Consider the following 13,878-nt stretch of genomic DNA (forward strand, 5'->3'; position numbering starts at 1 on the left):
ATTGGAGCAAAGATGGCCCGGCTGCTGGGGATGGCTCCTTGGCCTCTGCCCCAGGCGCTAGAGTGGCTCTGGTCGCAACAGAGCGACGCCCCAGAGGGGCAGAGCATGGCCCCCTGGTGGGCAGAGCGTCGCCCCCTGGTGGGCGTGCCGGGTGGATCCCGGTCGGGCGCATGCGGTAGTCTGTCTGACTGTCTCTCCCCATTTCCAGCTTCAGAAAAATACAAAAAAAAAAAAAATGTTATGATGGCGCTGTGTGAACTAACTACCCTCAGTAACCTCAGATACTTAACTTAAAATAACCCCCAGGCCAGCCCCCACCCCTGAAAAGGAACGTAGATATCAGTATATTTTAAAATCTCCCCAAGTGACCCTAATTTGCAAGCAGGTATGAAAAACATTGGTGTGGGCAGTCTGAGTGATATCATTTGCTAGAAAAAAAAATTTTTCAAAAGCAAATTTATAGCATTACAACATTCAGAAGATGGATGCCTGTAGCACACCAGTATTTTCCCTACACGAAGCAGAAGGGTCATGGATTTTTAATGACCCTATTTGTCAGTGTATGGGATATCCCCAATTTTTATAGTCACTGTGGTTTTGAAGTAAAAAAAAAAATTGTTGGAAATGCTCATTCAGGACCCTATTTTAAAACCATTCGAGCCAATTTGTACAAGAAGGGAAGGGAGGGAGGGAGGGAGGGAGGGAGTCTCAGCCCAGAAAAAAGAAAACATCAAATATCTCTCTGTTTCTGTTGGCATTTATGATGGACTTTCACAACATGTTTTAATGTACAAACTGGCCAAAAACTGCACATGATTGCATTTTAATGTGTTCTGTCCATAAACAGTGCCTTTAAAAAGTCCACTTCCTTCCCACTGCGTTCACTCACCAACAATTGGGCCGTGTTAAGTGCGGTCTCCACAGCCATCTCTGTGTAACAGAGGTAGATTCTGTGCCCGGAGAATCCTCTGTGGTCACAAATGACAATATCAAATTTACAAAGCTATTGTGTTCAGTCTGTAAACTACCTGAAGTATTCCCCCTAAAACAGTAGTAGCGTAGGGAGAAGTATAATACACTTCGGATCCCTTGTGTACATTTTACAGCTCTCTGGGAAAAGGCAGTTTGAGATCCTGCTCTAGAACCTGCCTCCAGTTATTTTACCTTGCACCATCAATCAGTCCTTGTTCGTGCCCGCTGTGGACTCAGTAGCCCTAAGTATGGGGGTGGCAGGACATCAAGAATAAGAAGAAATTCAACCTGTGCCACTATTCTCATTCATTTCTTAAAAATAGTTAACAGATGACTAGGTTCCTATAGCAACACATTGTGACAGTTTGGTTTACACTATAGCATTTAAGTGGCAACGTAGCAGGCTTGGGGACGGTAGTAGCAGCCATCGGTGAATGGTGTCCCACTCTTATTATATGTGACTTTGATCAGCATGCTGTCCTAACACCCAGTTGAGGTATGCTGTGTTGATAAAAAAAAGACTGGTGGAATCGCCTCTTTAATATGAATATTAAATATTAATATTAATTTAATATTGCCTCCACTGGTTCATCAGGAAAGACAATGCATATCTTTGCGAAGTCAAATGATTTAAGTTGAGCTTTAGATGTGCCAATAACAAGCTTGCTGATATCCTACATGACATGTACATAGGGCCTTCTACATGCATACATGTAATATACATGTATGTATGACATGCATGTGTTACATGTACATGAGGTATGTGTGTCATGTACAGCTGCTACCACTAACTCAATTCAAGCTTTTTATATGGGGAAATCGAGGGAGTGGATCAAGACTAACTGTGTGCCATAGACGGGATCTGAAGGTCGTGGCTTTGGGTGACAGTCTCACCCTTGCAGAAACCCACACCCCGTGATGACTGTGGGAACTCTTAATGAGTGGGCTCAGCACTATCACAAGAAAAGTGAGAATAAGTATTTGGGGCGAATGGGTCAGTGCTAGCCAGATAACAGGGACATTTCTACATGGCCATTTCAACAAATGCCTTCCAATTCCAGTGCTTAAGCAGTATGTCAACAGCACTCGGCAAAATGGTTTCTGCAGCGACAGTGCATGTATGTATGATAAAAAGGTGCATGAGGCTGCTTGGCTCGCGGGAGCTCGGTCTACGACTTGAATTCTCCTTTGGATTCTTTCTCATAGCAGATTTTGGAGTGAGAGGCGATCTCTAAACAGATGGGATTGTTCTAAGCCGAAGAGCAGACTCTTCGGTGCCATTTGGGCGTGATAAAGCAAGTCACTGGCTCCAGTGACTTTCCTGTATAAACTGATGCGCAGGAGATGTAAACAAATTCTCCCCGTGTTGATCTCCGATTTTAAAATGATCAGTTTCCTTTGAAGAATGCATTTTCAACCATGAACTGTTCTCTTCTTTGAAATGGTTTTGATTAGCTGAAAGTAAATGTGAGGAAACAGTCTAAAAATCTGAATTCAGGAACCACTCAGAAAACGGAAGCATTTTTCGACATAAAATCCCTCTCTCCAAAATCTCAATTTGGCTGTGACAATTTAACCTTTAATCCAGCTTTGGTATGAATCTAATAGAAAGAAGTGTTGCATCTACTTATCAGACTTTCTGCCTCTCTTGGCAACTCTGTGTGCTGAACAAAGGTCAATCTGGAAAACGCCAAGGAGCCCTTAACAGAAGATGCCCTGGGACCCGGGGCCATCTGTGCAGCAGCTGTAGGGAGCACCTGCTGTGAGGGTTGTTCTCTCCTCAACTTCAAAATGACCTGAAGTTAGGGTTTCAGAGAGGGGACCTGCTTAGCAATCTTTCAAACTTCCCCCAAGGGTGAGTGAGCTTAGCTAATGTTCCCACAGGTGCTGAGATAAAACTCAAAGTTCCCCATTCCCTTATCTCCTGGGGATGTGTCCTGAGACCAGGGTTGGTTTCTTCATGCAGAAACTCAAGTGGAAGGAATTATTAGCCCATGAGAAACTTGACATCTTAGAGCGATTCTGATGGGTGGATCTGGATTTGGTGCCTGGGGAGAAACCAAAGAAAGGTACCCACAGGATGATATTGATGTCCTGCTAGACATGAAGACCTTGTGATGGGAGTTTCTGAAGGGATGAGAATAGGTCAAGTTGGGGATAGATTTTAGGGGCTGATTGGAATGAAAGGTTTGGGACAAGGACATGAGCAGCTTCAGGGCCAGTGGTGGGATTCAAATAATTTAATGCCGGTTCTCTGCCCTAATGACCATTTTAAGTATAAAGAAACAATATGCTGAAAGGTAATTTATTATGTCATGCATTTAATACTTGAATCAGAACAATAAAATAGGTACACAAAACTAGATTATGTTTATAAGAAAAAGTTTTAAAATACCAATGAAAAATATTCAGTAATACCTGACAAAAAGCAATAAAACTGCTAAGATCTTTCCATGTTGCTTCTTGACTGGCGTTCCTCACTTGCAATTTCTTTCACCCATGGACACAATGAACATTACTACGGGCGCTTAGAATACGCTGTTGCACAGATGTACGTTAAAAGAGTGAGGAATGTAAATTTGTGATTTCCACATTGGGCGGCTGCCCAGGCGCCCACCTTAGCGAGAATCCTGGTTACAAGTGCCATTTTAAAAACTAATTCACTAAACTTAACAAAAAATCAGGTATTGGTTCTACCGAACCGGTGCAAACTGGCTGAATCCCACCACTGGCCCTTCCTGCCTGACCACTGTGCTGGCAACAACGAGACCCTCTAACTCCATTAAAAACATGGCATGTGGGTGGCTCCCTCCAAGCCTTTTATTTAGCACTGTTTGTGACCCTTCTGCACATTTTCAGAAAAGAAACCAATAAGGTCTGTTTAATTATGAGATCATCTTGCATTGAATCATTTAAATGATGCATCAAAATGGTGGTATTATAAAGCATGCATGAGAAATAATTTCTCCTTCTCCCTTTCTCTTTAAACCTAATGCTCATGGGCTTTCCATCTGTGACCTGTTGCATGGTTTGCCCTCTTCCTGCCCATGCATGTGATGAGCAGCTGACAGAAAAGGTAACTGTTGAACACGTTTTATTAGATTTAAGATTCATATATTTTCTGCCTATGACTGATATATGAAGAAATTTTTTAAGTCCAGGGTTGGCTTATCCATAAAGGGGAAATATCCATAAAGGGGAAATATATACACACACACACACACACACACACACACACACACACACACACACACGCACTGTACACAAGTAAGAAATAGCTTTTCTTGAGTGTTTCTTCTTTCTTCCTCCTAGATTGAATAGGAAACTATATTATAGGTGACACTGTATATTTGACATCATCACTCTTCCCCAGGTAGATGAAAATAAGCAATTAGAGGGCCTGATGAGGATCTGTTATTATAAATCCGAGTCGGAATTAAGGCAGCCTTCTACAAACTATAGCCTTTGGCAATCTGCAGATGTTCCGCAAATGACTCTGATACGCTCCCTCTTTTGCCCAGAGAGGAACCACCCAGCTTAATCAGAGGTGCTCAGCTCTGGCTGCACATTGGAATTACCTGGGGACTTTGGGAAGCCTACTGGGTGCCTAGGTCTCACCTCAGGCGGAGTGAATTAGAATCTCCAAGAACAGGTTGAGAGCCACTGGTCTAAATGAAGCATAAAACCTCCCTACTTTTGTTTCACATTTAGTCATTTGCAAAGCTCTTTCTCCTAAGGACCTTATTTGATTTCCAAAACAAGCCTCTGAGCTGGATGGAAACAGGTAGTGTTACCTCATTGAGTGGATGAAGAAATTGATGCTCGGAGACATTAAATGACTTGCTTAAGCTGGTATAGCTTATAACATAAGGATATGGCTTATAATGTAAAGGATGGAACTTGACTTAGAACCAGTTTTTCCAACTCTTAGCTTAGTGAACTTTGTTATACAAAGCATAGCCAGCTAAGAGGGCTAAGGAAATGAAGTAGTAGGAAATGTATACTGGAGGTTTTATTTTAATCTATTATCTGTATTTTAACTATCAAGTCAAGAGAATAAAAACAGACAAATGAATTGATTGTGTCTATAGGATGTAAGAAAAATCATCATACTAGATGATGACCACTAGCTGTGGACATTAAAGCCAAACACATTTTATTGGCCAAGGATCATCTCACCTTCAGTTTGTAGGTAGGAGAATCGTGAATGCTTTATCCATTGTGTGTGTAAACAAAAGTCATATATTCTTGCCTGTTTCAGGTACAGAAGTACCTATTTCTCTTACCTATTACATATGGATTTTCCTGCAATGTTTGGAAATATAAGTTGTCACTAAAGATTTTTTCATCTTCACATGTCTTTCTTTAGGAGGAAGAAATCGTTGACTGGTGGAGTAAATTTTATGCTTCCACAGGGGAACATGAAAAGTGTGGACAATATATTCAGAAAGGCTATTCCAAACTCAAGGTACCTGAGCCTATGCTATTGTGGGTGGGGGGACAATATTCATAAAACTGGCCATAGGCAGAGCTAAGTGAAAGACTGAAAGGTCCAATGGCATGTGCTAATCGGAAGGAGCCAGGAGCACCTCTGGACTCCTTTTGGGCCCTCTTGCAATGGGTTTTGGCTTTACAAAGACTCCAGGGGCTTGAGGACCACCATTGATCTATGTTTATGTGCCTGCCACCTTGGGGCATCTGGCAGAAGGTTAGGAATGGCTTGGCACCACACTAATTAAGCCAACAATTGTCTATTTTGACCCTGGGAGACATAAAAGTCATAGTGCTCTTGCTGAACAGCTGGAAACATCAACATGCTTCATTGAGTCCTCCAAACAGTCATCAATTTCACTAGCTAAAAAGTTAATTCTATTACACGTATGCAGCATACAGATACACCCGTGGGCACATGTGTCCAGGAGGAAGACAAGCTCTTGAGTGAGGCAGGTCTGGCTCTCTCTGATCTTTCTGTAAATGTTTTGGGTTTTCTGATTCTTTATTCAGCTTTTCAGACTGGAATATACCCAAGTAGGAGCAAATGCTAAAGTTTTCAGAATAATGCATAGGAGAAAAAAACTTCAGAATGAGAAATAGCTAATCATTGAAATGTATTTTCCCATCAAAGTGGAAAAACCCACATTTTTTAATGTTATTGTTATAACATCTTAATGCAGCTTAAGAAACATAAGCATGTGCCTGACCAGGCAGTGGCACAGTGAATAGAGCGTCGGACTGGGATGAGGAGGACCCAGGTTTGAGACTCTGATGTCGCCAGCTTGAGCGCGGGCTCATCTGGTTTGAGCAAGGCTCACCAGCTTGAGCCCAAGGTCGCTGGCTTGAGCAAGGGGTTACTCAGTCTGCTGTAGCCCCCCGGTCAAGGCACATATGAGAAAGCAATCAATGAACAACTAAGGAGCCACAACGAAAACCTAATGATTGATGCTTCTCAACTCTCTATGTTCCTGTCTGTCTGTCCCTATCTATCCCTCTCTGACTCTCTCTCTGTCACTGTAAAAAAAAAAAAAAAAAAAAAAAAAAAAGAAAGAAAGAAAGAAAAAAAGAAAAAGAAACACCAGCATGTAAAGAACCACTAATTTAGAAAACTGATCAAACTAGTCTGGTGGGTCAGTCCCGGAGTCCATCCTTCCTCCCTCTCTCGTCTTTCTTTTCTCCTTCCCATCCTTTCTCCTCATCCTCTTCTTCTTCTAATATTTTTGTTGAGGTATAATTTACATACCTAAAGGAACCTATTCAATGAGGTTTGATCATTGTATACACTTATGTAAACCACCACAAAACAAGGCAAAGAACATTTCCATCACCGTGGAAAACCCCTTTGTACCCCTTTCTAGTCAGTTCCCCACAACCTTTCACCCCTTCCAGAGACAACTGATCTGATTTCACCACCATTAGTCTTGCCTGTTTTTGTACTTCATGTAAATGGACTCATCAGGACATACTTTGCGTGTGTCTGACTTCTTTAACTTTGGGACCCATCATATTGTCACATGTGCAATAGTTTGTCCCTTTTTTTCTTTGTATGGACATGTCACAATTTGTTTATCCATCCTCCTGATGATGAAGCTGCTGTCCACATTCTTGTACCAGGTGGACTCATTGTCATGTCTCTTGAATAATGGCCTAGGACTGCGATTTCTGCATCATGGAATAGGTGGCTATTTAACTCCGTAAGACACGGGCAGACATTGATTTCCCGCAGTGGCTGTGTTTTTCTCACTGCTGCCGGATTCACGAGACCTCCCAGGGCTCCTCCACATCCTCATGCCCATTTGGCATTAACAGCCTTTTTTGATTTTTTAGACTCCACCTATATTTTAATGAGAAATTAAGAATCTGTTGATGGTTTTCAGATATACGACTGTGAACTAGAGAATGTGGCAGAATTTGAGGGCCTGACAGACTTCTCAGATACTTTCAAACTGTATCGAGGCAAATCGGACGAGAATGAAGACCCTACTGTGGTAGGAGAGTTTAAGGTGCGTACCATGTGTGTTTGTCTGGTTTAAAATCCACCTTTATTTTCTTCAGAGGCGCAGGATAAAAGACAGCCAGCCTCTAGGGTAGAGCCATGCCCCCTGACAGCTCAAAGAGCCTAGAAGTTGCTATGTAGGAAAAGGGCAATGGGGTCGGCGGCAGAACCCTGGAAGCCATTCTCGGTATCTTCCTGCTCATGCCACGCAGCCTTGAATCCTCTACTGCAGGGGTCCCCAAACTTTTTACACAGGGGGCCAGTTCACTGTCCCTTAGACCGTTGGAGGGCCAGACTATAAAAAAACTATGAACAAATCCCTATGCACACTGCACAGATCTTATTTTAAAGTAAAAAAAAAAAAAAACGGAAACAAATACAATATTTAAAATAAAGAACAAGTAAATTTAAATCAACCAACTGACCAGTATTTCCATGGGAACTATGCTCCTCTCACTGACCACCAATGAAAGAGGTGCCCCTTCTGGAAGTGCGGCAGGGGCCGGATAAATGGCCTCAGGAGGCCGCATGTGGCCCGCGGGCTGTAGTTTGGGGACCCCTGCTCTACAGTCAGCCTCTCAAGATCTAGTGCGCCTCCCCATTTCCACTGCCTCTCCCAGGCTTTCAGCAGGACCCAAGTGGCAACTTCCCAACTGATTGTCCTTGTCACCATCTCGTTCCCCCAAATCTGACCAGGTTTGTGACCAAATCTGATTGTATTTCTTGACTGCTTAAAGACATCATTTGGTTTTCTACCAGATCAAGTCTCAACTCCTTCCTAAGGTGGAGCCAGCGTGTCACATAGCTACTTGTCTCCCCTGCAACCCGCCCCTCCTGTTCAGGAGGCTGTCTCCCAAGCCCCAAACACACCTGTCCTTTCACAACTCAGAGCCTTGGGACAGGATCTTCCTCCTTCCCTCTTTGTGGTCTGACAAACTCCTCCTCATTCTTTTAAGCCAGCTCAATTGTCACATTCTTTGTGAAGTGTTCCCTGATTGCTTCTGGCAGAGTGACTCACTCCTGCTCCAGGCTCCCACAGGTCTGGGTTCCTGTCCCTATGAAAGCATCTTTCACATTGTAAGTGTCTGCTTTTGTGACTGCTCCAAACACTGCTGGCAAACCTGCGCAGCCTCGGCCATGCTGTGCCTGCCAGTAGCAGACACTGCTAATCCATCAGAGCGTTCAGTTCTACAGGTGGTCTCAAAATCCTCCTGACTTGGCCCTGGCTGGTTGGCTCAGCGGTAGAGCGTCGGCCTGGCGTGCGGAAGTCCTGGGTTCGATTCCCGGCCAGGGCACACAGGAGAGGCGCCCATCTGCTTCTCCACCCCTCCCCCTTTCCTTCCTCTCTGTCTCTCTCTTCCCCTCCCGCAGCCGAGGCTCCATTGGAGCAAAAGATGGCCCGGGCGCTGGGGGTGGCTCTATGGCCTCTGCCTCAGGTACTAGAATGGCTCTGGTCGCGACAGAGCGACGCCCTGGATGGGTAGAGCATCGCCCCCTGGTGGGCGTGCGGGTGGATCCCGGTCGGGCTCATGCGGGAGTCTGTCTGACAGCCTCCCCGTTTCAGGCTTCAGAAAAATACAAACAAAAAATCCTCCTGACAGGTTCCCACCAAACAATCAAAGACGCGGCATGAGAGTCAAACCTATATATATAATATCCCTGTGCCAGACTGGGTTCCTTGAGTTTATTTTTGGGTCCCCAGGACGTGGCACATATTAGGTGCTTACTTCATGCTGCTTTGCTGAGTGAACATTGCCGGAACTAAGACCCACATGTTCTGAATCCAATTTTAATGTTTTCTTGTACTTAAGTCAGTTCCAGGATAAAATATACGGCCTCTCAAGCTGGCCTGATAGCTCACTCATTCAAAAAACTTTCTTTTTGGGGGGTTGCTACACAGCCAGCCCTGCGGGGTGTCCTGGAGGCCGAGTGATGAACAAGACATAATCTCCACCCCCAGGAAGCGCACAATCTTGTGAGGAATCTAGACAATAGATAGACAGTTACAACACAGAGGTCAGTGCTGAGACAGAGGTGAGCGCGGGGTTAAGGGAGTGCATGCAGGAGACACTCCCAACCCAGGGTAGTCAGGGAGGTTTCCTGGAAGAGGAGGCACCTTTTAGCTGAGACAGGAAGGATTTTTTTTTTTAGCTGAAACATGAAGGATTTTGCCTAAGAGGGGGAGAGGGTTTACCAGGTGATACAAGAAAAGGGAAATCACTCTACAACTTTATTGCATTTTTATAATAATCTCTTTATTCCTTTCTTCCAAATCTGTGCAGAATTTCACTCCTCACGACCGCATACTGGTCCAAGCCACCTCCATCTTCTGCCTGGTTTCCCTGCTTCTGAGCTGCCCTTTCTTCTCCCCTGTAAACTATGAATTACTTTATCATTATTTCACTTTCCCTCCTGGAAGTATCCCAAGTGTAATACACAGTGTTTTTTTCCACCCGAGCGCACAACGCCCGTGGCTGTCCGGGAGAGCCCTGCGAGAGGTGGGCACTGCCCAGGACTGTCTCCCCAGGGTGCCCGGGGCCCCGTGAGCACATGGTGTGTCTCTCTCCTAGGGCTCCTTCAGGGTCTACGCGCTGCCGGATGACCCCAGTGTGCCGACCCCTCCCAGGCAATTTCGAGAATTACCTGACAGCGTCCCACAGGAATGCACCGTTAGGATTTACATTGTGCGAGGCTTGGAGCTCCAGCCCCAGGACAACAATGGCCTGGTAAGAGTTTGGGTGTGGGGCTTTCTCTCCTTTAGGATAATTACAGTCATCAACCACAATAATTGTCATGTTCTTTCTTTGGGGGCATCTGTTATCTCATTAAAGGGAAAGACACTCTATCAAAACAATGTATTCAGGAGAGGATTGTCCCAACCGTCACTTATCTAAGAACTTGGAGGGGTTTGGGTGTTCTGGTCACCCTTCTTATTTTACAGCTGTGACCTTGGAGAGAGTTAGCTCTGTCCCTCCTCCCTGCCACTGCCTCTCCGTCCCACACCGCTCCTCTGAAGGCCGCTGGCTGTGTGCCACCCCAGGGGAGGCACGGCGCAGACCTCGTCTGAGGCACACGGGTGCCACGGCCGCCATCTTTCATCAGTTTGGGAGTGATACACCTGAGTCTGTCCCAGAAACTGACTTAAACTTGCACCCCAAGATGACATAACATACTATCTCTTTTTGTCCTCACAGTGTGACCCTTATATCAAAATAACACTGGGCAAAAAAGTCATTGAAGATCGAGACCACTACGTACCCAACACCCTCAACCCGGTTTTTGGCAGGTAAGGTACACCTCTTGACCTTTTCCTGTCCTTCCTTTCCTTATGGCCTACAGATGATGAATGTGTGATGTGCCGAGCTCTGGTCTAGGCTCTGGAACTGTGACCATGAACTAGACAAATACTCTAGTCATTAAGGCGGGTAATAAATATGAAAATTCACAAATAAAAGTATTTCATGGGTCTGACCACTGATGGCGCAGTGGATAGAGCATTGACCTGGAATGCTGAGGTTCCAGGTTCAAAACCCCAAGGTTGCTGGCTTGAGTGCAGGGTCGCTGGCTTGAGCCCAAGGTTGCTGGCTTGAGCAAGGGGTTACTGGCAAGGCTTGAGCCCACACTTGGTCAAGTCACTTATGAGAAGCAATGAATGAACAACTAAGGGGCCACAACTACGAGTTGATGCTTCTCATCTCTTTCTTTTCCTATCTCTCTCTCTCTCACTTAAAATAATAATAATAATAATAATAATAATTTTATGGAAGTGAGAAGTACCATGAAGGAAATATAGCAAGTCATGAGATGGACTCCTCCTAGAAAGTTGCTCTGAGTCCTGGGGGCGGGGGCAGAGGAGGCACACAGCCTCGGAGTCTGATATGTCTGTGGGTTCTAGACAGGAAGGCTGGGCAGGAGCAGGTGACTTACCTGTAGTGACAATGTGGTTCAGTTCTCCTTCCCTGAATCCAGTTTTGGCTCTGTTTTCTGGGATGTTTAAATCCCACCATTTTGATCCAGTAAATATACAGAAGTAGGCTTACAGGTGTGAGTATGTGAAACACAGTTTATTCTTGTGTTAGTTTATTATATTATTTATTTGTATTACAACTCTAACCCTTCCTTTTCCCACCCCTGTATTATTGACTGTTACCGAGACTAAGGACGGGGCAGAAAGTGATGGGATTAAAATGCCCTGTCCTCTCTGTCTTCTGTTCCCGAAGATTCTTGAAATAGCATTATTTTCTTTGTCCTTGCTACTTTAAACTTGTTTCTGAGCTGTCCCATTGATCTCATCAGAACCTTCTCAATGGTAAGACATCTAAGTGATCTCTAAATAGGACCGGCATTGTTCAGTTAGGAACTGCATCCGTGTTTAACAACAGCTATTATTACGTAAGCTTTTACTGTGTGCAGTTACTATGCTGAGCTGTTTATGTAAAATACGTCAAAGATCTCACAACTCTGAGGTACTATTTACCCCCATTTTACAACAGAGGAAACTGAGGCACAGTCAGTCAGGGCCTTCAGTGCCCAGCTGGTGAAAGGGGAGTCAGGCTTCCAACCTAGGCTGTGAGGCTCCAGCGAGTCCCTGGCTCCCACTCCTCTCTCCGTGGCTGCCACCGTCTGATGACATCTCCTGTCGGGTCCGGGATGAGCGGCCCACTTTACAGCCGAGGGAACAAACCCCCCCAGAGCTCTGCTGACAGACCTAGTACGTGGTGGGGCCAAGATTTAAGCAGAAATTCCTGACTCCAAACCACGGATTTTCCCGACACCCTTGGTAGTAATGCTTTATATACGCACGGCAAAGCCACCACTTGTAGAAAAATGTTCTTTGTACAAAACATTGGTGAACACAGTGCTCTTTTCCAAAGAGCCGTGCCAAGCGGGAGCGTACTTTGTTCCTGTCTGACGTGTGGCCTGTCTGCTCATTGCTGGCTTTCTTATCTCGTCCACCCTCTTCTTTTCTCCTCATGCTGGCTGGCTTGTGCCGTTTTGCATTCTCTCTCTCTCTCTCTCTCTCTCTCTCTCTCTCTCTCTCTCATGCCTGGGTATGTGCATGCATGCACATACACAAGAAAGTCTTTGTCACTCGTCAAGGTCTCGCAGGTTCGCACACATCATCGTCCCCTCGCTCACACCCCGTAACACACATGCACAAGGGACCTCATGCTCCCGGCTCCCGGGCGCACACGCGCCCGCCCTCTGCGCCCGCACACCCCAAGGCCACGTGCCGGGGCCGGGGAGGGGAAGTAATCCCCTGGCATGGCAATGTGATCGTTTCCCTTTTCTCCCGCTGATCCAGCCCCGAGGTCTAGACAGGAAGAGGCACGCAAGGCAGGAAGGAGGGCTCCGCGCGAGGGAGACGGGGAAGCAGAGGAAGCCAGCTTGTACGGGAGAAAGGCGGCCCTGTCTGAACGGCTCGTCTCAGAGGAGCCAAGCGCCAGCTTAATTAAGTGGCAGGAAAAGTCTTGCTCGGAGCCACCCAGCGAGGAAGGGATGCTGTCAGGCCCTGCTCGGCCGATTCCTGTCTGGCATGCGTGCAGACTTACCCCCATCCAGCCAGGTGGGGCTCTGCAACCCTGAGATGGCTGTGGTCCCTGGCTTCAGGCTTGGGGGCTGACTTTCTTCTAAGTGACACTCTCTGGGACAGGAATTCAACCATCGTTCAGCATATTCCTACCACATCCCTGCCAGCTCACACTCAATGGAATGTCAGTATCTTCCATAAAATGTTAATTGGTGTGTTTCTTCATCGAACCAAGATGCTTGGTGTAAGGCCAGTAGCCCCGGCCACCATCACAGCCGCCTGGCCCATGCAGGCTCGCATTAGATTCGGACAGACGGTAATGAAACAACGGAGCCAAGAACTGGTGGGTCATTACCTTTAATCCTAGTTTGCACCCAGCAGGCAAGTAAAAAACACACACTGGGCTCCAGAACCCATTCATTAGGTGCTCACAAAGCTACTGACTTATCCGAGTTTCCTAGAATCAAAAGTCTCCAGCTCATTAGCCTTATTCACCTCTGTTCCCCATCTCCTCTCTGCACAAACTGGCTTCTCCTTCAGCATTCTGCCATCTTAGCTGTTTCTCCTGGCCTCCTCCACATGGCCTTTCTCTGCTCTCTTAGAATGTAATCCCTCTAATGCTAATCTCAAGAACCAAGAGAGCAAACTCCTGGTCTGCCCCACTTTATAGTGTAGAAATCAAAACCTTTAATCCTATATACAAAATAGGGAAGTCTCTGATACAAAGTCACTTATCTGAGGCATAATGGGATTCCTCATGAGAGTGCACCACCCCACTGATAGATACGTGAATTCCAAACTGCCCTCTTGATGTTCCGCTTATCTGTCAGACCTCACCCTTACTGAGACAAAGGAATTCCAAAAAGTTGACAACCCGCCCCAAGGA

General features: G+C 45.7%; 1 protein-coding gene across 5 annotated transcripts in view; it reads left to right on the plus strand.

Annotated features, from left to right (window-relative positions):
- MYOF (myoferlin) overlaps positions 1-13,878 on the plus strand; it is a 184,013-nt gene that overhangs the window by 146,644 nt on the left and 23,491 nt on the right. For 2 of the 5 annotated variants that reach the window (XM_066355315.1, XM_066355316.1), the window contains 5 exons: positions 2,034-2,090; positions 5,342-5,440; positions 7,344-7,469; positions 10,033-10,188; positions 10,657-10,748. In XM_066355315.1, the coding sequence (XP_066211412.1) occupies positions 2,034-2,090; positions 5,342-5,440; positions 7,344-7,469; positions 10,033-10,188; positions 10,657-10,748 (530 nt within the window). Of the gene's footprint in view, positions 1-2,033; positions 2,091-4,036; positions 4,049-5,341; positions 5,441-7,343; positions 7,470-10,032; positions 10,189-10,656; positions 10,749-13,878 lie in introns of all 5 variants that reach the window. The other 3 variants (XM_066355318.1, XM_066355320.1, XM_066355319.1) reach the window with 2 other exon arrangements.

Source organism: Saccopteryx leptura, chromosome 13 (assembly GCF_036850995.1).
Source record: "Saccopteryx leptura isolate mSacLep1 chromosome 13, mSacLep1_pri_phased_curated, whole genome shotgun sequence".
In the NCBI taxonomy this organism is placed as follows: domain Eukaryota; kingdom Metazoa; phylum Chordata; class Mammalia; order Chiroptera; family Emballonuridae; genus Saccopteryx; species Saccopteryx leptura.